Source organism: Pollachius pollachius (assembly GCF_949987615.1).
Source record: "Pollachius pollachius genome assembly, chromosome: 13".
Taxonomy (NCBI): domain Eukaryota; kingdom Metazoa; phylum Chordata; class Actinopteri; order Gadiformes; family Gadidae; genus Pollachius; species Pollachius pollachius.
The window spans coordinates 1,752,126-1,780,124 of NC_136946.1; the positions used below are offsets into that span (position 1 = coordinate 1,752,126).

The 27,999-nt window shown below is 50.6% G+C and overlaps 2 protein-coding genes across 2 annotated transcripts; both read left to right on the forward strand.

Annotated features, from left to right (window-relative positions):
* The first annotated feature begins 937 nt into the window (after positions 1 to 937).
* On the forward strand, positions 938 to 8,653 carry LOC307084971 (class I histocompatibility antigen, F10 alpha chain-like). The gene is made up of 8 exons (XM_079749540.1): positions 938 to 1,113; positions 4,193 to 4,465; positions 4,635 to 4,919; positions 5,312 to 5,590; positions 6,332 to 6,460; positions 6,784 to 6,831; positions 7,645 to 7,701; positions 8,003 to 8,653. The coding sequence occupies exons 1-8, from the start codon at positions 1,059 to 1,061 to the stop codon at positions 8,095 to 8,097; spliced, it is 1,221 nt and encodes a 406-aa protein (XP_079605666.1). The 5' UTR covers positions 938 to 1,058; the 3' UTR covers positions 8,098 to 8,653.
* Positions 8,654 to 9,918: 1,265 nt separating this feature from the next.
* LOC307084643 (zinc fingers and homeoboxes protein 1-like) lies at positions 9,919 to 27,673 on the forward strand. The gene is given in 8 exon segments (XM_079749109.1): positions 9,919 to 10,298; positions 16,123 to 16,480; positions 18,117 to 18,773; positions 19,366 to 19,492; positions 20,060 to 21,181; positions 23,124 to 23,258; positions 25,280 to 25,596; positions 25,598 to 27,673. Coding segments are annotated over 7 exon segments (3,006 nt in total). The 5' UTR covers positions 9,919 to 10,298; positions 16,123 to 16,163; the 3' UTR covers positions 25,929 to 27,673.
* Positions 27,674 to 27,999: the final 326 nt, after the last annotated feature.

Consider the following 27,999-nt stretch of genomic DNA (forward strand, 5'->3'; position numbering starts at 1 on the left):
CCTTTTTCTGCTGTAATTGGTGACTTGGCGACTTTTCGAGGAGAAAGCACGTATCGTTATTACCTCTTCACAACGAGCAGCGGGTGCCTGCGCGGCCCCTCCCACGTCTCAAAACACTCACTGCCAGCCCAGACCCTCCCAGCTGCTCTGTTAGCAGGAGCTAACAGGAGACGTACACGCCTCGGCATCCGGGCTGCAAATGAATCCGCGTCCCGGCCAGCAAGCCGCCGACGACTGATCCCGCCCCCTGACGTACAGTCAGGGCGGGAGAATGTAATATTTTCTTTGTCTAAATAAAATAATAATTCAGCACAGCATTTTCCACATCAACATCAAGGCTGCTTGCTGCATATCTGGTTGCATTATGCAGAATATGGGCCAAACAGTTTGCAGGGAGCACATCTTTTTGGCTCAGTTTCAGCTTCTGATACACTGTTATGCTTCCCATAATTGACACTGGCATTAAAATAAAATAAAAGAATAAAAACAATTTAAAAAAAACTTTAGAAGGACTAACTCTGCAAGAGTGGGTCCATTTAGATTGTTAATGTATATTGTATACAAATAAAAATGATGTTTAAAAATGTTAATGTTTTACTGTGACTTGTTAGGCTCCTAAGTGGACCATAAAGTTAAAAACGAAACCAAACTAAATTAAAACAAAAATTGAAAGAAATAATATAAATAAAAAAAACGAACAAAAACAACCAACCTAAGTAACTCCGCCACAGTGTCCCTTTTTGGTCACTTTTGCCGGTCCCAAGCCCGGATAAAGGAGGTTGGAATTGTGACATTCAAAAAAAAAGAAAAAAACTGAGAAGTTAATTTGTATTTTTTTTTTACTTCTGGTTATGCAAATTAGGCGAAACGTCATTTAGAGACTTCTAGCGACTTTTAGGAGAGCCAATAGCTACTTTCCTTACTGAAGAGTTGGCAACACTGGGAGGACGGGGGTTAATTCTCAGTTTGATAGCCACGGCAGCATAAACACGAGCAGCGGCGCTAATACCGGACTCCGATACCCGAGAGAACCGTATACAGGGGTTGAAATCATCAAGATGTGGTCCGTGTCGACGCTGGTTCTGCTCTGGGGAGTTTGGACCGTGAACGCAGGTAAAAAAAAGGTTTTATTCCGACTAATCCGCGAAAGCGAAAGTAAAGAAAAACTATTTTTTGGCGACGGATCTGTTTGAGTGCTTTATTTACAGATAGAGATTAAAAAACGGGTTATTACATACTTTGTGTGTATGTATTAACGTTGGTTTGACGGCCGTAGATGGTGTGAAGTAGTGGCCTGTGTTCTTGTAACTCACAGAGAGTCTGCCTGGCAACACGCACGGCGGGCTCCGATTAGTCAGACGAGATGCAGGAAGTAATGGACAATGACGCAGTTACAACAACTCATATTATATATATTTTACATAAATATATATATTCATATTTTACCTCTCGCAGCTCATAAAACTATTAAAAATGACGTTCTGAAATTTGTAAAGGTCCTAGTGCTTTTTATCTAGAAATACCGCAGATCAACGTTTCCGTGTATTTGTTTACAAGCAACTAGTTATCGCGATACAATTAGAATAGAGAACAGTTACTAGTTAATGCCAATACCATTAGAATAGACCAATAACTAGTTATGCCAATACCATTAGAATAGACCAGTAACTACTTTATAACAATACCATTAGAATTTACCAATAACTAGTTATCACGATTCCAGAATAGACCAGTGAATAGTTATACCAATACCATTAGAATAGACCAGTAACTAGTTATACCAATACCATTAGAATAGACCAGAAACTAGCTATACTATTACCAATACACGTTTAATTTAAAGTTAAAATTGTCCTTGAGACAAATGTTTTTAAAGAGACACAGCCTCTTGGTGTTATTCCATTAAGTAGTATCCTCATTATTATTATTATTGTTATTATCTAGCCTTATGTTTCCAATAGTTTACGTCATATCAAATATATTACCCCTATAGGTGTGTGTGTGTGTGCGTGCGTGTGTGGTAAACCACCTCAACCTGTTGACTCTGAAGATCAGTGTGTGTTATGTGTGTGCGTGGACGACATCGTTGTCATATTTCCTCAGTGAGGGTGGGGCCGTGGTTAATGATGGTATCACAGTAGGCCTGCATACCATTCACAACACGCTTTGTGTTGGTAGGACTGTGGCATCTCGTCAACAACAAAGTCCATCACCTGGGCCCTCCCAGCGGGTGGTGTTGAAATAAGAGGCTGTGTCAGTCATTAGAGGCTGTGTCAGTCATTAGAGGCTGTGTCAGTCATTAGAGGCTGTGTCAGTAAGAGGCTGTGTCAGTAAGAGGCTGTGTCAGTAAAGGCTGTGTCAGTCATTAGAGGCTGTGTCAGTCATTAGAGGCTGTGTCAGTAATAGGCTGTGTCTGTAAGAGGCTGTGTCAGTAAGAGGCTGTGTCAGTAAGAGGCTGTGTCAGTCATTAGAGGCTGTGTCAGTCATTAGAGGCTGTGTCAGTAATAGGCTGTGTCTGTAAGAGGCTGTGTCAGTAAGAGGCTGTGTCTGTAAGAGGCTGTGTCAGTAAGAGGCTGTGTCAGTCATTAGAGGCTGTGTCAGTCATTAGAGGCTGTGTCTGTAAGAGGCTGTGTCAGTCATTAGAGGCTGTGTCAGTCATTAGAGGCTGTGTCAGTAAGAGGCTGTGTCAGTCATTAGAGGCTGTGTCAGTAAGAGGCTGTGTCAGTCATTAGAGGCTGTGTCAGTAAGAGGCTGTGTCAGTCATTAGAGGCTGTGTCAGTCATTAGAGGCTGTGTCAGTCATTAGAGGCTGTGTCAGTAAGAGGCTGTGTCAGTCATTAGAGGCTGTGTCAGTCATTAGATGCTGTGTCAGTAAGAGGCTGTGTCAGTCATTAGAGGCTGTGTCAGTAAGAGGCTGTGTCAGTAAGAGGCTGTGTCAGTCATTAGAAGCTGTGTCAGTAAGAGGCTGTGTCAGTCATTAGAGGCTGTGTCAGTCATTAGAGGCTGTGTCAGTAAGAGGCTGTGTCAGTCATTAGAGGCTGTGTCAGTCATTAGATGCTGTGTCAGTAAGAGGCTGTGTCAGTCATTAGAGGCTGTGTCAGTCATTAGATGCTGTGTCAGTAAGAGGCTGTGTCAGTCATTAGAGGCTGTGTCAGTAAGAGGCTGTGTCTGTAAGAGGCTGTGTCAGTAAGAGGCTGTGTCAGTAAGAGGCTGTGTCAGTCATTAGAGGCTGTGTCAGTCATTAGAGGCTGTGTCAGTAATAGGCTGTGTCTGTAAGAGGCTGTGTCAGTAAGAGGCTGTGTCAGTAAGAGGCTGTGTCAGTCATTAGAGGCTGTGTCAGTCATTAGAGGCTGTGTCTGTAAGAGGCTGTGTCAGTCATTAGAGGCTGTGTCAGTAAGAGGCTGTGTCAGTCATTAGAGGCTGTGTCAGTAAGAGGCTGTGTCAGTCATTAGAGGCTGTGTCAGTAAGAGGATGTGTCAGTCATTAGAGGCTGTGTCAGTCATTAGAGGCTGTGTCAGTAATAGGCTGTGTCTGTAAGAGGCTGTGTCTGTAAGAGGCTGTGTCAGTCATTAGAGGCTGTGTCAGTCATTAGATGCTGTGTCAGTAAGAGGCTGTGTCAGTCATTAGAGGCTGTGTCAGTCATTAGATGCTGTGTCAGTAAGAGGCTGTGTCAGTCATTAGAGGCTGTGTCAGTAAGAGGCTGTGTCAGTAAGAGGCTGTGTCAGTCATTAGAAGCTGTGTCAGTAAGAGGCTGTGTCAGTCATTAGAGGCTGTGTCAGTAAGAGGATGTGTCAGTCATTAGAGGCTGTGTCAGTCATTAGAGGCTGTGTCAGTCATTAGAGGCTGTGTCAGTAAGAGGCTGTGTCAGTCATTAGAGGCTATGTCAGTAAGAGGCTGTGTCAGTCATTAGAGGCTGTGTCAGTCATTAGAGGCTGTGGCAGTCATTAGAGGCTGCGTCAGTCATTAGAGGCTGTGTCAGTAAGAGGCTGTGTCAGTAAGAGGCTGTGAAATATGATAACATTGTATTATCGTGTTGTGGATTTACACAAATTCCTTAAATATCATGATATGCTTAAGAGTGCAAAATATCCAATCAAAGAGAAAGCGTAGCAGAGTACCGGGGACACTGAGGCCCAGGGGGTTCGGGTGACTCGTCTGATCCCTTCAGTGCTGTTGAACCCTGCTCCTCACAGAAATCCACTCGCTGACCTACATCTACACGGCCTTCACCCGGCCCGTCGGCCTGCCCGGCATCCACGAGTTCTCAGCCATAGGCCTGCTGGACGGCCGGCCCATCGACTACTTTGACAGCGACTCCCAGGTGAAGGTGCCCAAGGAGGACTGGATGAGGAAGCGTCTGGACCAGGAATACTGGGACAAGGGCACCAGCTCCCGGCAGACCAAACAGCAGTGGTTCAAGGTCAACCTCAAAATCCTCACCGACCGCCTGAGGAAGAACGACACAGGTGCTCTGTCTGTCTGTCTGTCTGGTTGGTTGGCTGGCTGTCAGTTGTTTACCTGTCTGTCTGCCTGTCTACCTGCCTGTCTGTCTGGCTCTCTGTCTGGTTGGCTGGCTGTCTAACAATCTCTCTCTCTCTCTCTCTCTCTCTCTCTCTCTCTCTCTCTCTCTCTCAGATAACCACGTTCTCCAGTGGAGACATGGATGTCAGGTAAACACTGAAGCCGCTGAGAAGAAGGTCAGCGGGATTGACCAGTACAGCTATGACGGAGACGACTTCCTGTCCTTCGACAGCGATCACAAGCAGTGGGTCGCCCCCATGAACGAAGCCATACCGACCAAGCGCAAGTGGGACGGCATCCAGCAGCTCAACGACTACACCGACGGCTACCTGCACAACGAGTGTATCCGGTGGCTGGAAACCTTCCTCAAATACAGGAAGGACGCCAATATTAAGGCCTGTAAGTGTGGAACCGTCCCCCTCAGCTGTAATCTGACATCACAGAGTACCAGAGCCCGATCCATACTGGAATTTAGGGGCGGATGCCGATACCGATATTAGGGAGAAAACGATAACAGATATCAGCTGATATATATATATATATATATTTACATTTCTAAAGTTTTCATATCGGCAAAAACTTTCGCCGATACTGATAAAGGCCAACATCGACTGATAAAATCGGCCAACCGATTTACACGCGGGTTGTCAAAATATCGCAGCCTGCAGCAGCCTTTAGGATCGTGGACCTTAGGTCTTTGGACCACTACGTCAGTCTAACGCCAATCGGACCATGGGGAACCCAAAACCTGGCTTCCTGGATCCAAATGATAATTGTGTTTCTCTCCACAGCGCGACCGGAAGTTTACATATCCGCCAAGCCATACAAGAACAACCTGAAGCTCAGCTGCCTGGCCACAGGCTTCTACCCCAAGGGGATCACTATGGAGATCAAGAGGGACAACCATTTGGTGGACCGCTTGGATGGTCTGCAGTCCACGGGGGTCCGTCCTAACGGGGACGGGACCCACCAGATCAAGATGTGGGTGATGATTCCTGGGGACGACATGGCCAAGTACACCTGTGAAGTCCAGCACCCTGCAAGCCAAATCTCTGTGTTTAAAGAGTGGGGTAAGAGTCTGGTGGGGTAAGAGTCTTGTAGGGTAAGAGTCTGGTGGGGTAAGAGTCTTGTGGGGTAAGAGTCTTGTGGGGTAAGAGTCTTGCGGGGTAAGAGTCTTGCGGGGTAAGAGTCTTGCGGGGTAAGAGTCTTGTAAGAGTCTTGTGGGGTAAGAGTCTTGCGGGGTAAGAGTCTTGCGGGGTAAGAGTCTTGTAAGAGTCTTGTGGGGTAAGAGTCTTGCGGGGTAAGAGTCTTGTAAGAGTCTTGTGGGGTAAGAGTCTTGCGGGGTAAGAGTCTTGTAAGAGTCTTGTGGGGTAAGAGTCTTGCGGGGTAAGAGTCTTGTGGGTTAAGAGTCTTGTAAGAGTCTTGTGGGGTAAGAGTCTTGCGGGGTAAGAGTCTTGCGGGGTAAGAGTCTTGCGGGGTAAGAGTCTTGTAAGAGTCTTGTGGGGTAAGAGTCTTGTGGGGTAAGAGTCTTGTGGGGTAAGAGTCTTGCGGGGTAAGAGTCTTGCGGGGTAAGAGTCTTGCGGGGTAAGAGCCTTGCGGGGTAAGAGTCTTGCAGAGTCTGGGGTTTCCTCTGGCAGCTGCTGAGCAGGTGGGGCAGCGTCCAGACCTGTGGGAGCAGTCAGGGTGTATGGAGGACTAGATAAGAAGTATCATTATTCTACTGGCGCTGCCTGATGAGTAGGATACGAGATGTAGCCTGAGTCCTATGGAAGTATCAACGGCTGATGTTGACTCTGTTGGATCGTGTTTAGATAACCACGTGGAAACTGAGGGAACCTCCATTGGACTCATTGCCGGGGCTGCTCTTGGTGTACTGGTGGTGCTGGTGGCCATTATCACTGGTGTGATTTTCTACAAAAGGAGGACACCAGCTGTTAAAGGTAACACAATATAGTTTAACGTTAATACACTGATATAACGGATAGTCTAATGTTAATACACTAATATAATGGATTGTTATATTAGTTGTATTATATTAGTTAGATTGTTATATCGTTAATAACCTAATATAATGCATTAATACACTAAAATATTGGATAGTTCAATGTTAATACACTAATATAATGAATAGTTTAACATTAATACACTAATATTACGGATAGTTTAACATCAATACACTGATATTACGCATGGTTTAGCATTAATACACTGATAGTTTAACTTATCAACATTGTAACACACTGTACTGTACTCTGTATTGTAGTTTTCACGATCCTGCCCGTGCAGGGGGAACACAAGACCCTACTCACAGGTACACCTTCCATCTCAGTTCACTACCCTCTATGAATACTCAGCTTTATGAAGTACACATCATTTGTTGTGTTGACCAGGACCAGGACCAGGACCCAGTACGGTAGCATTTAACTATCACTACAAATAATACCATTACTACCCTAACTTATACTACAAATACTACCAATGTCCATGACCTGGCTGGTCTGACTGTTGACTATTATGAACTACACGAGAACTACACCTCCCAGCATCCTTCACTTCAAGCTTATTTCATATTTCTAGATGCTAATTGGATATTATCTTTCATGTTGAACAAATACTGATGGATTGATGTATATTTGTAATGTTTGTATTGCTTTGCTGTTCTTGGTAATTGGTATTACTATCATATGTGTACAGGAAATCCATTGATTATTAACTGTTGTATCTCACAGGTCGGACTCCAGCACATTAATACACTGATATTATGGATAGTTTAATGTTAATAACCTGGTATTATGGGTAGTTTAATGTTAATAACCTGGTTTTACGGACAGTTGAACGTTAATAACCTGGTGTTACGGATGGTTTAACATTAATAACCTGCTATAACAGATAGTTTAACATTAATAACTTGGTATTACGATAGTTTAACGTTAATAACCAGGTATTATGGATAGTTTACCGTTAATAACCTGGTATTACGGATAGTTTAACGTTAATAACCAGGTATTATGGATAGTTTAACGTTAATAACCTGGTATTACGGATAGTTTAACGTTAATAACCTGGTATTACAGATAGTTTAACATCAGCATTGTAACGCACTGTACTGTATTTTGTATTGTAGTTCAAAACGTGCCGAAGCTTCAAGGAAACAATGAAGAAGATAAGAAGCTCCTCAAAGGTATACATAGCATCCCAGTTTACTACCAATCTACGTCACGATAACGTATCGCATCGTACTGTATTGTTGCGTGAAAGGTACACCCACCATCTCAGTTTAATATCTAGGAATACTCTATGAAGCTTGATATTTGTCATATTTGTAATGTATATATTGCCTTGCTGTACTTGCTTGTTGTCCGTTTTTCATTTTTTTGTCCTTTCTATCTTAAGCACAGCAATCGTGGGAAACAGTTTTATTTTATTATTACTATCATATGTGTACAGGAGATCCATTGATCTTTCACTGTTGTATCTCACAGGTCCCGGCTCTGATGCCGGCTCTGGTTCATCCTCTGGTATCAGCTCTGGTTCCAGCGATGGTTCCAGCTCCAGTCAGGAGAAGCTTCCAGTTTGATCTGAGTCCCGATCACAACCTCCTGGGGCGTCTTGTTACATTCAAGACTTCCACTCCTGATTGCTTGGTTTCTTGCACGCTTCTAGAGAATGTCTGTCTCTTGCTTTACGGACGTGGTAGATAAATCATATTATAAGATAAGATACTCTTGGTGCTGAATGTAGAGCTTGTGTGTCTGGACCAGACACACGGGCTGGGGTAGCTCGCTAGCTATGGATCGTTGGCTAACTTTGAAGCTCTTGCTTAAGATGGGGAATGTAGATGATGATGATGTTTGGACATTTTTAAGCTAGTCAGTAGTAGGAAGGGTTTGTATCCACATGAAACTTAATCAGCTTGCAGCTTGGGGCCAAATAAACTCAACTTTTATCCTTGTGTCAAGTATTGGTACATATTTGGTTTGGTTATTTGTATTAGTAAAGGTAATCAAATTTAAAGGGATACTAATCATTTATTATTGATATTTCTCTTGGCTTGGTTAAAGAATAGTATATTGAAATTCTTGATTTGATAGAAATGATTACACTGGATTTTTAATAAACATTAATATAGATGATGGTATGGGTGGTCTTTTTTATTTACATTTACATTTAGGGCATTTAGCAGACGCTTTTATCCAAAGCGACTTACAATAAGTGCATTTGTTACAATAAGTACATTTATCATAAGAAGTGAAACAATGTATCGCTGTCGGTACAGTAAAGATGTTCATAGAACCAAGTGCAAGTATTACAATCGCTAGGCTAACCCATTCCCCGTTTAAAGCAAAGATAGCAGCTACTGTAGATGCTACAGTTAAGTACCTTGAATAAGTGCAATGTACAAGTGCCAGGCCGTACAACATTCAATGGTGGCTGTGCATTGGTTTCTATGCAGAGTCGAGATGAACTCTGAACAGGTGAGTTTTGAGTCTTTTGCGGAAGCTGGTGAGCATTAAATGTTATGTTAAATGTTACAATTCTTAGTTAAATGTAATTATATAATTAATTAAAGTTAACAAGATTAACAAAATAAATGATAAAATAACCAAAGTTCTGTGGTTTTTTTGTACAGTGAAGGTAATTGCAACTTGGATAGCAATGTGATGCTAGCTGGATGATGTATTTAACCATAGCTGTAGCGTTAGGTCTCCTGGCCCAGGGAGAGGCTTCCTGGTGCAACACCCAGGGTCGGCCAGAGGCAGCGCTATCCCGGTTTAGTACCCAGGGTTGGCCAGATGTGGCGCAGTACCCATTGTCGGCCAGAGGCGGCGCTGTGCTGGTGCAGTACCAAGGGTCGGTCAGAGGCAGCGCTGTCCCGATGCAGTACCAAGGGGCGGCCAGAGGCAGCGCTGTCCTGGTGCAGTACTCAGGGCCGGCCAGAGGCAGCGCTGTCCCGGTTCATTACCCAGAGGCAGCGCTGTCCTGGTGCAGTACCCAGGGCCGGCCAGAGGTAGCGCTGTCTTGGTTCAGTACCCATGGTCGGCCAGAGGTAGCGCTGTCCCGGTTCAGTACCCAGAGTCGGCCAGAGGCGGCACTGTCCCTCTGTAATATCCAGGGTTGGCCGGAGACGGCGCTGTCCCTGTATACCTTTTGGATTCCAACGACATTCTCGATAGTTTTTCTACTTGACTTTATTAGTTCTAATGGAAAAGTACTCTAATGGTAATAATATCATAGACAATGGAATTAAATTAAATGAAAATCTCGGATTAGAGACTAATAATAAAACAATATCGTATTTGGTGAATAAGAATTTGTTGGTACTCTTATTCTGAAGAGAACATAGAGTCAACCGGAAGTCGCTTGGCGTAGTTTACTAACTCGCCGTAGGTAACACGCCATGGTCGCTGCTCGTCTGGCCCTGCAGGTCCGCTCTCTGTCCGCTTCCCCGACCCACTGAACACGAGTTGCCGCGCTGAGGAGTCGCTGAGCGGCGAGCCGGCGGCCAGGCGACGCGGAGACGCGCGTTTCCCGGTTGTTCGCGCGGGCCGACGCCCGGCCTCGCCGTGCGGGGACGCGCTGAAGGCGGAAGACTGCGCATCAGCAGCAGCGGGATGCTACACGGCTACCGCGGCTAGCCCGCCGCAGACCCGCTGCGAGGTGCCCGGAGGAACCGCCGTCTGAGCTGCGAGGGAGCTCCGCGTTCCGCTGGTGGCTGAGAGGAGCGGCAGAGGAGCTCTGAGCCCGCCGGGAGACACGTCCAGGCCGCATCCACGGAAGGTAACATTACCGTTAGCTGTTCAACAGCCGGATGGAGTTTGTGTGTCCGGGGTGGTGGGGACTGTTAGTGGGCACTGTTAGTGGGGGGGCTGTTAGTGGGGGGACTGTTAGTGGGGGGACTGTTAGTGGGGGGACTGTTAGTGGGGGACTGTTAGTGGGGGACTGTTAGTCAGGGACTGTTAGTGGGGGGACTGTTAGTGTGGGACTGTTAGTGGGGGACTGTTAGCGGGGGGACTGTTAGTGGGGGACTGTTAGTGGGGGACTGTTAGTGGGGGGACTGTTAGTGTGGGACTGTTAGTGGGGGGACTGTTAGTGGGGGACTGTTAGTGGGGGACTGTTAGTGTGGGACTGTTAGTGGGGGACTGTTAGTCAGGGACTGTTAGTGGGGGGACTGTTAGTGTGGGACTGTTAGTGGGGGACTGTTAGTGGGGGGACTGTTAGTGGGGGACTGTTAGTGAGGGGACTGTTAGTGAGGGGACTGTTAGTGGGGGACTGTTAGTGAGGGGACTGTTAGTGGGGGGACTGTTAGTGGGGGACTGTTAGTGTGGGACTGTTAGTGGGGGGACTGTTACTGGGGGGGCTGTTAGTGGGGGACTGTTAGTGTGGGACTGTTAGTGGGGGGACTGTTAGTGGGGGGACTGTTAGTGGGGGACTGTTAGTGGGGGGACTGTTAGTGTGGGACTGTTAGTGGGGGACTGTTAGTGGGGGGACTGTTAGTGGGCACTGTTAGTGGGGGACTGTTAGTGTGGGACTGTTAGTGGGGGGACTGTTAGTGGGGGACTGTTAGTGGGGGACTGTTAGTGGGGGACTGTTAGTGGGGGACTGTTAGTGTGGGACTGTTAGTGGGGGGACTGTTAGTGAGGGACTGTTAGTGGGGGACTGTTAGTGGGGGACTGTTAGTGGGGGACTGTTAGTGTGGGACTGTTAGTGTGGGACTGTTAGTGGGGGGACTGTTAGTGTGGGACTGTTAGTGGGGGGGCTGTTAGTAGGGGACTGTTAGTGGGGGACTGTTACTGGGGGGACTGTTAGTGTGGGACTGTTAGTGGGGGGACTGTTAGTGTGGGACTGTTAGTGTGGGACTGTTAGTGAGGGACTGTTAGTGGGGGACTGTTAGTTGGGGGTCTGTTACTGGGGGGACTGTTACTGGGGGGACTGTTACTGGGGGGACTGTTACTGGGGGGCTGTTAGTGTGGGACTGTTAGTGGGGGACTGTTAGTGGGGGACTGTTAGTGGGGGTACTGTTAGTGAGGGACTGTTAGTGGGGGACTGTTAGTGGGGGACTGTTAGTGTGGGACTGTTAGTGGGGGACTGTTATTGGGGGACTGTTAGTGGGGGACTGTTAGTGGGGGGACTGTTAGTGTGGGACTGTTAGTGTGGGACTGTTAGTGTGGGACTGTTAGTGGGGGACTGTTAGTCAGGGACTGTTAGTGTGGGACTGTTAGTGGGGGGACTGTTAGTGTGGGACTGTTAGTGTGGGACTGTTAGTGGGGGGACTGTTAGTGTGGGACTGTTAGTGTGGGACTGTTAGTGGGGGACTGTTAGTGGGGGACTGTTATTGGGGGGACTGTTAGTGGGGGACTGTTAGTGGGGGACTGTTAGTGTGGGACTGTTAGTGGGGGACTGTTAGTCAGGGACTGTTAGTGGGGGGACTGTTAGTGTGGGACTGTTAGTGGGGGACTGTTAGTGGGGGGACTGTTAGTGGGGGACTGTTAGTGGGGGGACTGTTAGTGTGGGACTGTTAGTGGGGGGACTGTTAGTGGGGGACTGTTAGTGGGGGACTGTTGGTGGGGGACTGTTAGTGTGGGACTGTTAGTGGGGGACTGTTAGTCAGGGACTGTTAGTGGGGGGACTGTTAGTGTGGGACTGTTAGTGGGGGACTGTTAGTGGGGGGACTGTTAGTGGGGGACTGTTAGTGAGGGGACTGTTAGTGAGGGGACTGTTAGTGGGGGACTGTTAGTGAGGGGACTGTTAGTGGGGGGACTGTTAGTGGGGGACTGTTAGTGAGGGGACTGTTAGTGAGGGGACTGTTAGTGGGGGACTGTTAGTGTGGGACTGTTAGTGGGGGGACTGTTACTGGGGGGGCTGTTAGTGGGGGACTGTTAGTGTGGGACTGTTAGTGGGGGGACTGTTAGTGTGGGACTGTTAGTGGGGGGACTGTTAGTGGGGGGACTGTTAGTGTGGGACTGTTAGTGTGGGACTGTTAGTGGGGGACTGTTAGTGTGGGACTGTTAGTGGGGGGACTGTTAGTGTGGGACTGTTAGTGGGCACTGTTAGTGGGGGACTGTTAGTGTGGGACTGTTAGTGGGGGGACTGTTAGTGGGGGACTGTTAGTGGGGGACTGTTAGTGGGGGACTGTTAGTGGGGGACTGTTAGTGTGGGACTGTTAGTGGGGGGACTGTTAGTGAGGGACTGTTAGTGGGGGACTGTTAGTGGGGGACTGTTAGTGTGGGACTGTTAGTGGGGGACTGTTAGTGTGGGACTGTTAGTGTGGGACTGTTAGTGGGGGGACTGTTAGTGTGGGACTGTTAGTGGGGGGGCTGTTAGTGGGGGACTGTTAGTGGGGGACTGTTACTGGGGGGACTGTTAGTGGGGGGACTGTTAGTGTGGGACTGTTAGTGGGGGGCTGTTAGTGAGGGACTGTTAGTGGGGGACTGTTAGTTGGGGGTCTGTTACTGGGGGGACTGTTACTGGGGGGACTGTTACTGGGGGGACTGTTACTGGGGGGCTGTTAGTGTGGGACTGTTAGTGGGGGACTGTTAGTGGGGGACTGTTAGTGGGGGGACTGTTAGTGAGGGACTGTTAGTGGGGGACTGTTAGTGTGGGACTGTTAGTGGGGGACTGTTAGTGGGGGACTGTTAGTGGGGGACTGTTAGTGGGGGGACTGTTAGTGGGGGACTGTTAGTGGGGGACTGTTAGTGTGGGACTGTTAGTGTGGGACTGTTAGTGGGGGACTGTTAGTCAGGGACTGTTAGTGTGGGACTGTTAGTGGGGGGACTGTTAGTGTGGGACTGTTAGTGGGGGACTGTTAGTGTGGGACTGTTAGTGGGGGACTGTTAGTGGGGGACTGTTAGTGGGGGACTGTTAGTGGGGGACTGTTATTGGGGGGACTGTTAGTCGGGGGTCTGTTACTGGGGGACTGTTAGTGGGGGGACTGTTAGTGGGGGGACTGTTAGTCAGGGACTGTTAGTGGGGGACTGTTAGTGGGGGGACTGTTAGTGGGGGGGCTGTTAGTGGGGGGCTGTTAGTGGGGGGACTGTTAGTGGGGGACTGTTAGTGGGGGACTGTTAGTGGGGGGACTGTTAGTGGGGGACTGTTAGTGGGGGACTGTTAGTGGGGGACTGTTAGTGGGGGGGCTGTTAGTGGGGGACTGTTAGTGGGGGACTGTTAGTGGGGGGACTGTTAGTCAGGGACTGTTAGTGGGGGACTGTTAGTGGGGGACTGTTACTGGGGGGACTGTTAGTGAGGGACTGTTAGTGGGGGACTGTTAGTGGGGGGACTGTTAGTGGGGGACTGTTAGTGGGGGACTGTTAGTGTGGGACTGTTAGTGGGGGACTGTTAGTGGGGGGACTGTTAGTGTGGGACTGTTAGTGGGGGACTGTTAGTGGGGGACTGTTAGTGGGGGACTGTTAGTGGGGGACTGTTAGTGGGGGACTGTTAGTGGGGGGACTGTTAGTGGGGGACTGTTAGTGGGGGACTGTTAGTGGGGGACTGTTAGTGGGGGGACTGTTAGTGGGGGACTGTTAGTGGGGGACTGTTAGTGGGGGACTGTTAGTGTGGGACTGTTAGTGGGGGGCTGTTAGTGGGGGGACTGTTACTGGGGGGGCTGTTAGTGGGGGGACTGTTAGTGGGGGACTGTTACTGGGGGGACTGTTAGTGTGGGACTGTTAGTGGGGGGACTGTTAGTGGGGGACTGTTAGTGGGGGACTGTTACTGGGGGGACTGTTAGTGTGGGACTGTTAGTGTGGGACTGTTAGTGGGGGACTGTTAGTGGGGGACTGTTAGTGGGGGACTGTTAGTGGGGGGACTGTTACTGGGGGGGCTGTTAGTGGGGGACTGTTAGTGGGGGGACTGTTAGTGGGGGACTGTTAGTGGGGGGACTGTTAGTGTGGGACTGTTAGTGGGGGACTGTTAGTGGGGGGACTGTTAGTGGGGGGGCTGTTAGTGGGGGGGCTGTTAGTGGGGGACTGTTAGTGGGGGGACTGTTAGTGGGGGGGCTGTTAGTGGGGGACTGTTAGTGGGGGGACTGTTAGTGGGGGGACTGTTAGTGGGGGACTGTTAGTGGGGGGACTGTTAGTGGGGGGGCTGTTAGTGGGGGACTGTTAGTGGGGGACTGTTAGTGTGGGACTGTTATTGGGGGACTGTTAGTGGGGGACTGTTAGTGGGGGGACTGTTAGTGGGGGACTGTTAGTGGGGGACTGTTAGTGGGGGACTGTTAGTGGGGGACTGTTAGTGGGGGGACTGTTACTGGGGGGGCTGTTAGTGGGGGACTGTTAGTGGGGGGACTGTTAGTGGGGTGACTGTTAGTGGGGGACTGTTAGTGTGGGACTGTTATTGGGGGACTGTTAGTGGGGGACTGTTAGTGGGGGGACTGTTAGTGGGGGACTGTTAGTGGGGGACTGTTAGTGGGGGGACTGTTAGTGTGGGACTGTTAGTGGGGGACTGTTAGTGGGCACTGTTAGTGGGGGACTGTTAGTGGGGGGACTGTTACTGGGGGGGCTGTTAGTGGGGGGACTGTTAGTGGGGGACTGTTAGTGGGGGACTGTTAGTGGGACTGTTAGTGGGACTGTTAGTGGGGGACTGTTAGTGGGGGACTGTTAGTGTGGGGGCTGTTAGTGGGGGACTGTTAGTGGGGGGACTGTTAGTGGGGGGGCTGTTAGTGAGGGACTGTTAGTGGGGGACTGTTAGTGGGGGACTGTTAGTGGGGGACTGTTAGTGTGGGGGCTGTTAGTGTGGGACTGTTAGTGTGGGACTGTTAGTGGGGGGACTGTTAGTCAGGGACTGTTAGTGGGGGGGCTGTTAGTGTGGGACTGTTAGTGTGGGACTGTTAGTGGGGGGACTGTTAGTGTGGGACTGTTAGTGGGGGGGCTGTTAGTGGGGGACTGTTAGTGTGGGACTGTTAGTGAGGGACTGTTAGTGGGGGACTGTTAGTGGGGGACTGTTAGTGGGGGACTGTTAGTGTGGGACTGTTAGTGGGGGACTGTTAGTGGGGGACTGTTAGTGGGGGACTGTTAGTGGGTCCCAGAGGAGTCCTCGAGGGGTTCGAGAGCGGTCCCAGAAATGCTTTAGCAGCCAGCGTTGCTTAGGAACCAGTGTTGCTATGGTAATAACGTTGCATGCGTCTTTACCTTTTAACTTTACTTTTCTTAATTTGACGATTATAAAAGCGAACGTCTGCCGTAAATAAAGGAATTTGTTATCAGTCAGTTTCATAAAGTAGGTTTACTTTATTGACGTTTATTAAGGAGGTGAAGATGTGGTTTAGTCGCCGTTGGTCACTTTGTGTCTGATATTTAACGATGATTTGCCGAAGGGGAGGGGGCTATTCCCCACTATTCACAGAGGTAAGGCCTGAGGTAAATGATTGTTTTGGTATACTACACGTGACGTGAACATTCTCAAAATAAACAAGATAACACTTTTTGCCTGGATTTATTTGTTTTTATTAGTGTGGCGAGACGGCCGTCACGCGATGTAAACAATATCCAGAGTTTGACATATCCCGAGATAGCGAACCAATCAAATGCGCCACCTTAGCAGGTTCACGTGTAGCATATACTATTATGGTATGGATTACATTTGAACCACCCGGTGGCTCCTCCCACAGACCGCTGCGCCCAACCCCCTCCCCCCACCCCCCCATCCACCATGGCGAGCAGGAGGAAGTCGACCACGCCCTGCATGCGAGCTCCGCAGGAGGTGGTGGCGGAGGAGTCAGACCAGGAGATGCAGGAGGAGGAGGAGGAGGAGCTGGTGGGAGAGGAGGAGGAGCTGGAGGAGGAGCTGGGGGCCGGCGAGGTGATGGAGCCCGACCTGGACCCGGCGGAGGGTGGGTTCGAGTGCAAGTACTGCCCCTTCCGGACGTCGGAGGTGAAGCAGTTCACCCAGCACGTGGACCAGCAGCACCCCCAGGTTGTGCTGAACGCCTCCTACGTCTGCCTGGACTGTGACTTCCACACCAAGAGGTACGCTCTGTCCCACGACACTCAGTCCTTCCACACCAAGAGGTACGCTCTGTCCCACGACACTCAGTCCTTCCACACCGAGAGGTACGCTCTGTCCCACGACACTCAGTCCTTCACCCCAAGAGGTACGCTCTGTCCCACGACATGACACTCAGTCCTTCCACACCAAGAGGTACGCTCTGTCCCACGACACTCAGTCCTTCCACACCGAGAGGTACGCTCGGTCCCACGACACTCAGTCCTTCCACACCGAGAGGTACGCTCTGTCCCACGACACTCAGTCCTTCCACACCGAGAGGTACGCTCGGTCCCACGACACTCAGTCCTTCCACACCGAGAGGTACGCTCTGTCCCACGACACTCAGTCCTTCCACACCGAGAGGTACGCTCGGTCCCACGACACTCAGTCCTTCCACACCGAGAGGTACGCTCTGTCCCACGACACTCAGTCCTTCCACACCGAGAGGTACGCTCTGTCCCACGACACTCAGTCCTTCCACACCGAGAGGTACGCTCTGTCCCACGACACTCAGTCCTTCCACACCGAGAGGTACGCTTTGTCCCACGACACTCAGTCCTTCCACACCGAGAGGTACGCTCTGTCCCACGACACTCAGTCCTTCCACACCGAGAGGTACGCTCTGTCCCACGACACTCAGTCCTTCACCCCAAGAGGTACGCTCTGTCCCATGACACTCAGTCCTTCACCCCAAGAGGTACGCTCTGTCCCACGACACTCAGTCCTTCCACACCGAGAGGTACGCTCTGTCCCACGACACTCAGTCCTTCCACACCGAGAGGTACGCTCTGTCCCACGACACTCAGTCCTTCCACACCGAGAGGTACGCTCTGTCCCACGACACTCAGTCCTTCCACACCGAGAGGTACGCTCTGTCCCACGACACTCAGTCCTTCACCCCAAGAGGTACGCTCTGTCCCACGACACTCAGTCCTTCACCCCAAGAGGTACGCTCTGTCCCACGACACTCAGTCCTTCACCCCAAGAGGTACGCTCTGTCCCACGACACTCAGTCCTTCCACACCGAGAGGTACGCTCTGTCCCACGACACTCAGTCCTTCCACACCGAGAGGTACGCTCTGTCCCACGACACTCCCCCCTGAACCTAAATATCGGCGGTCTGTGGCATCGTAATTACTTACAGCAGTTGTTCTTATTGAAGGGTTCTCTTATGAAGACAGCATTTTCAGAACTAGATCATTTACATTTATAATCTATAATTATGATAAGACATTTGTATTCTTGTAGTTAAGCGTGAGCGTCCATGTTTTTCCGACTTGGCAGCTCGATCGCACGTAGGTCGGAGATGACGCGTTTCCAATTCCGACTTCCCACCTCCGACCGTTAACGAACAGCATGACACCATAGTGTTTGATGTTCTCTGTGTAGTAAATGAGCTAGTATCGGTTTCGGATCGGAGCATAGACGTGCGTACTCGCCAATGCACTGTCCTGAATGTCCTGATATACAGTATCAGGACATTCTGATACTGGTATCGGAACAGCTAGAGGGTTAGGCTGGTGCTAGGTGGGGGCTAAACTGGGGCTAAGCTGGGGCTAGGCGGGGGCTAAGCTGGGGCTAAGCTGTCTCCAGGTGCTGACTCTGCCCCCCCCCCAGGTACGACGCCCTCCTGGAGCACAACGCGCGGCAGCACCCCGGGGAGGAGCGCTTCAGAAGGAGCATGCTGCGCCGCCACAACCACACCGTGTTCCAGCAGAGCGCCCCGGGGGCGGGGCCAGAGGGGGCGGGGCCGGAGGGGGCGGGGCACGGGGCCGGAGGGGGCGGGGCATGCCGCGGCAGCATCGCCCTCAGCAAGACGCCCATCATGCGGGCGCACCGCCGCCGCCAGGCGCCCAAGAAGTTCCCCGCCGCCCGGCCGGCCGACGACGTCATCAAGGTGGAGAGCGACGAGGGGGAGGAGGAGGAGGAGGAGGAGGAGGAGGAGGAAGAGGAGGAGGAGGAGGAGGACAGGGAGAACATGGAGCCCCCGTGCCTCTCCCCGGCCCCCCCTCCGGCCCCCCCTCCGGCCCGCCTGGTGACGGCCACGCCCCTGCAGCTGCAGCACGGGCTGGGCGGCGTGCTGCAGATCAAGGCGGGCGTGGGGGGCGGGGTGCTGCCCCCGGGGACCCTGGCCCAGGTGCTGTCCGCCCTGCAGAGCCAGCAGGGGGCCGGCGGGGGGGCGGGGCACAGCCAGCTGCTCATCCCCCTCAGCAGCATCCCCACCTACAACGCCAGCATGGACAACAACGTGCTGCTGCTCAGCGCCTACAACAGGTGAGTTACCGCCGCTAGGCTGCCGCGGCTAGGCTGCCGCGGTAGCCTAGCCGCGGCTAGGCTGCCGCGGCTAGGCTACCACGGCCAGGCTACCATGGCTAGGCTACCGCAGCTAGGATACCGCGGCTAGGCTAACGCGGCTAGGCTAACGCGGCTAGGTTGCCATGGCTAGGCTAACGCGGCTAGGCTGCCATGGCTAGGCTAACGCGGCTAGGCTAACGCGGCTAGGCTACAGCAGCCAGTCTACCGCGACTAGGCTACAGCGGCTAGGCTACCGCGGCTAGGCTACCACAGCTAGGCTACAGCGGCTAGGATACAGCGGCTAGGATACCACGGCTAGGCTACCGCGGCTAGGATACCGCAGCTAGGCTACCACAGCTAGGATAGTCTACCACAGCTAGGCTACCCCAGCTAGGCTAGTCTACCGCAGGTAGGTTTGGCTACCACAGCTAGGCTACCCCAGATAGGATAGTCTACCACAGCTAGGCTACACAGGCAGACTAGGCTACCACGGCTAGGCTATGACTTCTACACACCACACGCTTGGTCGTGTGTGTGTGTTGATGGTCTTGTGTGTGTGTGTGTGTTTCAGGTTCCCCTACCCTAGTGTGTGTGAGATCGTGGGTCTGTCCTCCCAGACCCGGTTCAGCGAGGAGCAGATCAAGGTCTGGTTCTCCGCCCAGCGCCTCAAGCACGGAGTGAGCTGGACCCCCGAGGAGGTGAGCCCCCCGCTGGTTAAAGCACTAGTTAGAGCACTGGTTAGAGCACTGGTTAGAGCACTGGTTAGAGCACTGGTTAGAGCACTGGTTAGAGCACTTGTAAGAGCCCTCGTTAGAGCACTGGTTAGAGCCCTCGTAAGACCACTAGTTAGACCACTAGTTAGAGCACTGGTTAGAGCACTGGTTAGAGCACTGGTTAGAGCACTGGTTAGAGCACTGGTCAGAGCCCTGGTTAGAGCACTGGTTAGAGCACTAGTTAGAGCCCTGGTTAGAGCACTGGTTAGAGCACTAGTTAGAGCCCTGGTTAGAGCCCTGGTTAGAGCCCTGGTTAGAGCACTAGTTAGAGCCCTGGTTAGAGCACTGGTTAGAGCCCTGGTTAGAGCACTAGTTAGAGCACTGGTTAGAGCACTGGTTAGAGCACTGGTTAGAGCACTGGTTAGAGCACTAGTTAGAGCCCTGGTTAGAGCACTGGTTAGAGCACTTGTAAGACCACTAGTTAGACCACTAGTTAGAGCCCTGGTTAGAGCACTAGCTGGAGGCGTGTGCTGACCTCCTGCTCCTCGTCAGGTGGAGGAGGCGCGGAGGAAGAAGTTCAACGGCACGGTGCAGGGGGCGGGGCCCCAGACCATCACGGTGATCCCGGCGGCCAATGGGCTGCAGTCGCTGTTCCAGACCTGCCAGCTGGTGGGCCCCCCCGGGCTGCTGCTCACCCAGGCCCCCATCACCCTCGCCGTGGCCCAGCAGCCCCCGGCCGCCGACGCCCCCGCCGAGCCCAAGAGGCAGGCCTCCCCGCTGGGCGGGCCCCCGGGCCCCGGGGCAGACCCCCTGGGGGCCAAGCCCAAGAAGTCCAAGGAGCAGCTGGCGGAGCTGAAGGCCAGCTACGGCCGCCGGCAGTTCGCCACGGAGGCGGAGATCGCGCGGCTGATGCGCGTCACGGGCCTCACCAAGCGCGCCATCAAGAAGTGGTTCAGCGACACTCGCTACAACCAGCGCAACGCCAAGGAGCACCAGGGGGCGGCGCCGGGCGAGGCCCCGCCCCCCGACGCCCCCCCCGGGGAGCCCGCGCCCGGCGAGGGCGGGGCGGGCAGCGGGGGCGCCCGGGCGGCGGCGGCGGTGGGCGGCGGCGTCCCCGCGGTGACCATCGTCATCGACTCGAGCGACGACGCCAGCGACGGATCGCCCGCCTCCGGCCCGGCGGCCAGCGACCCGCGCGTCAAGTTCCGCCACGCCTTCCCCGACTTCACGCCGCAGCGCTTCAAGGAGAAGACGGCGGAGCAGCGGCTGGCGCTGGAGGCCAGCTTCCTGACCTCGCGCACGCCGTCGGACGAGGAGCTGAGCCGCCTGCGGGCGCACACCAAGCTGACGCGGCGCGAGGTGGACGCCTGGTTCACGGAGCGCCGCAAGGCCCTGGAGCCCGACGCCGACCCCGAGGGCCCCCCGCCCGGGGCCTCCTCCTCCGGCAGGGCCACGCCCCCCGCCGCCAGGAAGGTGCTGAAGAAGACCCCGGAGCAGCTGCACATCCTGAAGACGGCGTTCGTGCGCTCGCAGTGGCCAACCACGGAGGACTACGACGCCATGGCGACGGAGAGCGGCCTGCCGCGGAGCTACATCGTCAACTGGTTCGGAGACACGCGCTACGCCTGGAAGAACAGCAACCTGAAGTGGTTCTACCTGTACCAGAGCGGAAAGGTAACGCATTACACCGCATTACAGCAGGCTGGATACACCTGGAGCAGGCTAGACACACCTGGAGCAGGCTAGACACACCTGGAGCAGGCTAGATACACCTGGAGCAGGCTAGACACTCCTGGAGCAGGCTAGATACACCTGGAGCAGGCTAGATACACCTGGAGCAGGCTAGATACACCTGGAGCAGGCTAGATACACCTGGAGCAGGCTAGATACACCTGGAGCAGGCTAGATACACCTGGAGAAGGCTAGATACACCTGGAGCAGGCTAGATACACCTGGAGAAGGCTAGATACACCTGGAGCAGGCTTTGATTGATTGATTGAAAACTTTATTGAACAACAATAAACAGAAGTGTTCAAAAGGATTAAAAACACGATAAAGCCCAAAGGCTTGTTTCCATTGTGTTCCTTTAGATGGAAAGGGAGAAACAACACATGGACTAAAACATGGAGGACAAACACACAGCACATGGACTATAACGTTGAGGAAAAAACGGGAATAAAATAAATTAAAGAAGGGATAAGTTCCCAGACATACAAGCAGACACACAATGCAGTTCAATGTTCCTAGTACTTCAGGGATCTTTTGATTTTGTATATGAGTTAGATAACCATTTTTTTATTGAAGAGTTAAAATGAAAGTAGGAGGAGCTCAACAATTTAAGGTTTAAAGGTAGGCTATTCCACAAGACAGCTGCCGAGTATAGGAAAGAGTACTTTCCCATACAGCTCTTAAAACGGCAGGGCCTTAAATCAGTGGAACTCCCCCTGGTGGAGTAATTGTGTGTGCCACTCATTTTAGAAAAGTAATGTCACAGGTACTTGGGTGCCAGGTTATTTCTTATCTTGTAGACTGAACACAGTTTGAGTTAGGAAACTCTCTCGTCCACTCTGCCACTCCCTAATACTGGAGAAGTGGAGAGGAGGAAGATGTGTTCTGGGATGGAGTTTGAAGACCACTCTGATCAAAACTAGACACACCTGGAGCAGGCTAGATACACCTGGAGCAGGCTAGATACACCTGGAGCAGGCTTATTACACACCTGCATATCATAGAGCACTAGGTAATGTCCTGTACCATGAGTATATGATAGAGCACTAACATGTGTATATCATAGAGCTCTAAGTCATGTCCTGTAACATGAGTATATCATAGAGCTCTAACATGTGTATATCATAGAGCTCTAAGTCATGTCCTGTAACATGAGTATATCATAGAGCTCTAACATGTGTATATCATAGAGCTCTAAGTCATGTCCTGTAACATGAGTATATCATAGAGCTCTAACATGTGTATATCATAGAGCTCTAAATCATGTCCTGTAACATGAGTATATCATAGAGCTCTAACATGTGTATATCATAGAGCTCTAAGTCATGTCCTGTAACATGAGCATATCATAGAGCTCTAACATGTGTATATCATAGAGCTCTAAGTCATGTCCTGTAACATGAGTATATCATAGAGCTCTAACATGTGTATATCATAGAGCTGTAAGTCATGTCCAGTAACATGAGCATATCATAGAGCTCTAACATGTGTATATCAGAGCTCTAAGTCATGTCCTGTAACATGAGTATATCATAGAGCTCTAACATGTGTATATCATAGAGCTCTAAGTCATGTCCTGTAACATGAGTATATCATAGAGCTCTAACATGTGTATATCATAGAGCTCTAAGTCATGTCCAGTAACATGAGTATATCATAGAGCTCTAACATGTGTATATCATAGAGCTCTAACATGTGTATATCATAGAGCTCTAAGTCATGTCCTGTAACATGAGTATATCATAGAGCTCTAACATGTGTATATCATAGAGCTCTAAGTCATGTCCTGTAACATGAGTATATCATAGAGCTCTAACATGAGTATTTCATAGAGCTCTAACATGTGTGTATGATAGAGCTCTAAGTCATGTTCTGTAACGTGTTGAAGGTGGAGGAGGCTCTGAATGGGGGTCCAGTGAAGACCCAGAAGAAGTCTCGGAAGCGGTTCCGGGGTTGGTCCCGTAGAACCCGCCGCCCCTACCCCTGCAGACGCTCGCCCCAACCCAGGCCCCCCCCCGTCAAGGTCTGGACCACCACCATCACCATGGCAACCATCACTTCAGTTATAGCCTCACTATAGTAACTCCACCTCACTATACCAAAACAATCGCAATAGTAACACCATCACTATAGTAACACCATCACTATGGTTACACCATCAATATAGTTACATCACCATCACTATAGTAACACCATCACTATAGTATCAATTAGGGCTGTAACGATATGCATATCGAAACCGAAATCGCGACACTCAAAGCCACGAACCTGTCTCGCGGTGGGAGAAAGCAGAAGCGCGACACGCCCTGTCTAACTCTCCGGTCAAATTGTCCGAATTTGCTAATAATCTGTCTAAATAAAAGTCTGCTGACACCGCTCCTCTTATCGATGCCGTAAGTCTGCGACGAGATGCCCTCTCTGTGATGACAGCGCTCCGTGGCTACGGAGGATTGCATTTCTCCACAGCCTGCAAAGTCCTCATGCAATATGATCGACATTTATCCAGAGTGGGCCAAGCGCGCAAAAATAGCGTGATCCCTGTCTCTAGTGTTTTGTCTGCTTTGACCGGCAGTTGGTCTGCTTATAGGTCGGAATGAAGCGGCCACAGATTATTGACAGACTGGCTACTTTATTCTACGGGTTTCTTCACTAGACACACACACACACATACTACCGCTCTCTCTCCTCGCTCGTCCACTCACTCGCTGACGTCACTCACACACACACACACACACACACACACGCACACTGCCATTCTCGCGCACACACATACGCTACTCGTAACACTATGCCTCGTTATTGAAAATCAGATGTACCATGTTTTTATTCATTTATAAATTTTGCTATAGGCCTACTTCTTTCTGTTCAAATCTGTTCAATGTTCCAAATTATTTGTTATTAAATGTTACATTAAGTTAATTGTTATGTAAGTGTTTAAATAAAATGCTTTTTAAATTTTAAAAAATCGTGGGATGAATCGAACCGTGGGTCAGAAATCGTGATACAAACCGAATCGTGAGTTGGTGTATCGTTACAGCCCTAGTATCAATAAAGTAATAACACCAACACTATAGTTAGATCACCATCACTACAGTAACACCATCACTATAGTAACACTGTTACTAAGGTAACACCACAACTACTATGGTAACATCATCACTATTGTAACACTATCACTGGTAACATCAATATCACCATGGTAAAATCACCACTATAGTAGTACTATCCCTATAGTAACACTATCAGTATGGCAACACCACCATCACTATAGTAACACCATCACTATAGTAACACTATCAGTATGGCAAGACCACCATCACTATAGTTACACTATCACTATAGTAACACTATCAGTATGGCAACACCACCGTCACTATAGTAACACTATCAGTATGGCAACACCACCATCACTATAGTTACATCATCACTATAGTAACACTATCAGTATGGCAACACCACCATCACTATAGTTACACTATCACTATAGTAACACTATCAGTATGGCAACACCACCGTCACTATAGTAACACTATCAGTATTGCAACACCACCATCACTATAGTTACATCATCACTATAGTAACACTATCAGTATGGCAACACCACCATCACTATAGTTACACTATCACTATAGTAACACTATCAGTATGGCAACACCACCGTCACTATAGTTACACTATCACTATAGTAACACTATCAGTATGGCAACACCACCATCACTATAGTTACACTATCACTATAGTAACATCACTATGATAACATCATCACTACAGTAACATCAGCATCACCATGGCAACAACCCCATCACCATTATAATGACACATCACCACGCCAATACCATCACAAGAAGTTAAGATGTCCGTGTGTCTGTGTGTGTGTGTCCGTGTGTCCATGTCTGTGTGTGTGTGTCCGTGTGTCCATGTCTGTGTGTGTGTGTCCGTGTGTGTGTGTCCTTGTGTGTGTGTCCGTGTGTCCATGTCTGTGTGTGTGTGTCTGTGTCTCCGTGTGTCCGTGTGTGTGTCTCGTGTGGCCGTGTGTGTGTCCAGCTGGGCGAGGCGGTCCTGCGGGACCACTACCTGCTGTACGGCGGCCTGGAGGAGCAGCAGCTGGACGAGCTGGCGAGCCGCTCGTCGCTGGGCTACCAGGCGGTCCGCGATTGGTTCGCTGAGGCTGGGCGTCGCGTCCACCAGGGCCTCGCGCCCTTCAGCCCCGCCCCCGAGACACAGCCGCAGGGCAAGGACCAGGACATGGAGCTGGGAGCCCAGGAGGAGGAGGAGGAGGAGGAGGAGGAGGATGAGGAGGAGGAGGAGGAGGAGGGAGAGGAGGAGGAGGAGCAGGAAGGGGGCCGGGGGGGGGGGGGAGGAGGAGGAGGAGGGAATGGAAGAGCAGCGGGAGGAGGAGGAGGAGGAGGGACGGGGGGAGAAGGTGGAGGAAAAGGAGGCGCAACGGGGGGAAGAGCAGGTGGAGGAAGAGAAGGAGCAGGATGCAGCAGCACCGATGGAAGAAGAGAAAGGAGCAGCAGAACCAATAGAAGAAGAGAAAGGAGCAGCAGAACCAATAGAAGAAGAGAAAGGAGCAGCAGAACCAATAGAAGAACAGAAAGGAGCAGCAGAACCAATAGAAGAAGAGAAGGGGGCGGGGGATTGTGAAGCAGTCAGCCAATCACAGCCCCCTGAGAAGCAGGAGGAGACGTGATGATGATGATGATGATGGTGGTGGGGGGGGGGGCGGGGGGTGGTTAAAATCACAGCGTTTTTGGATTACAAACATTCAGGGGAAAAAGTTGTCAGGGGAACCCCCACAGGAAGTCACTGCGCTTCACAACAGGAAGTCACTGCGCTTCACAACAGGAAGTCACTGCGCTTCCCAACAGGAAGTCACTGCGCTTCACAACAGGAAGTCACTGCGCTTCTCAACAGGAAGTCACTGCGCTTCTCAACAGGAAGTCACTGCGCTTCTCAACAGGAAGTCACTGCGCTTCTCAACAGGAAGTCACTGCGCTTCTCAACAGGAAGTCACTGTGCTTCACAACAGGAAGTCACTGCGCTTCTCAACAGGAAGTCACTGCAGCTTTTTCTGGCTACACGTTAACTGCCAAAATCAGGGGTTTTAAGTTTATACAAAGAACTGAGGATAACATGCTCTCAAGGGAAGATGGTCTAATAAATCATATTCATTAGACCGTACTGTATCATATAGGTTAGTCTGATATGCATTAGACCATACTATGTCATATAGGTTAGTCTAATATACATTAGACCATACTATATCATATAGGTTAAACTATCATATAAGTTAGTCTAATATACATTAGACGATACTATATCATATAGGTTAGTCTATAACATATAGGTTAGTCTAATATACATTAGACCATACTATGTCATATAGGTTAGTCTAATATACATTAGACCATACTATATCAGATATATCTATATTTATATCTATATATATATCATATATAATGTGTGTATATATGTATGTATGTATACATATGTTAACATATGTATACATTTGTGTATATGTATATACACACATGTGTATACATATGTGTGTATGTGTACATATGTATGTATTGTGTATATATATATGTATATAACTATGTATGTATCCCTCCCGTGGTCCAGGCTCCTCCTCTGACCTCTGACCTTTGACCTTTGACCTTGACCTGGTTTCGTCTACTTGAGACTTTTAAACTAAACGGCCTTGTGTGTGTTTTTACTTTTCTATGTTTGAGTGGTTTGTAAATCCCTTGTGGAGGAACCGGGGTACCTCTCCCCGATCCCCGGGGGAGGGGCCCCGGGGGGCCTCCCTTCCACACCAGCCTCATGTGGACACGGAGCCACGATGGACTGTTGCTCAATTATGCTCTCATTCACAACACCAGGCTGTCCCACACCTGCCAAATAAAGGGCCGGCCATGCTCTGGGGCCGGACCCTGGTTCCGGACCCCGAGGGGGCCGACCCCTGCCCCGCTGGTCGCCCCTGACGACCACGGAGCTGAGGGGGGGGGGAGGGGCCCAGCACGGCCTTCAGGGACAGGCTCCGCCCTCACAGGAAGTACAGGCCGATGTGTCAGAGGTTGAGTGATGCAGCGCCGTCGTACTCAAGGTCAGACTCCTCCTCCCCCGCCGCCCAGAGCTGGTTAAACCTTTAGACCGGGTTGGGGGGTCCGGGACCAGGACCCGGGGCCCCAGGCTCCAGGACTCTGCCCGGTCTGAGGGGGGGCCGGGGCCTCAGGGCTCACCTCCACCTGCGCTTCAGTTCAAACGTCGGTGCCAAGGATCTCAGGGCCTCAGGGCCTCAGGAGCCTCTGGGACTCTGGGCCTCAGGGCCTCTGCTCAGGAGCCAAACCTTCAACTTATTTATTACGGTTGGACTCTTTATCGATTTATTTCTTTTGTTTTGTCTAAGTGAAGGAATAAAGATTTTTAAACCAAGTTTCGCTCTGGTGTTACCGGCTGTCTGATTGTCCAGTGTTAATGTCTCTACTGTCCAACCCCTACCTGCTCCTTAATGACCTGTCTCTGTACTGTCTAACCCCTACCTGCTCCTTAATGACCTGTCTCTGTACTGTCTAACCCCTACCTGCTCCTTAATGACCTGTCTGTACCGTCTAACCCGTACCTGCTCCTTAATGACCAGTCTCTGTACTGTCTAACCCCTACCTGCTCCTTAATGACCTGTCTCTGTACTGTCTAACCCCTACCTGCTCCTTAATGACCTGTCTCTGTACTGTCCAACCCCTACCTGCTCCTTAATGACC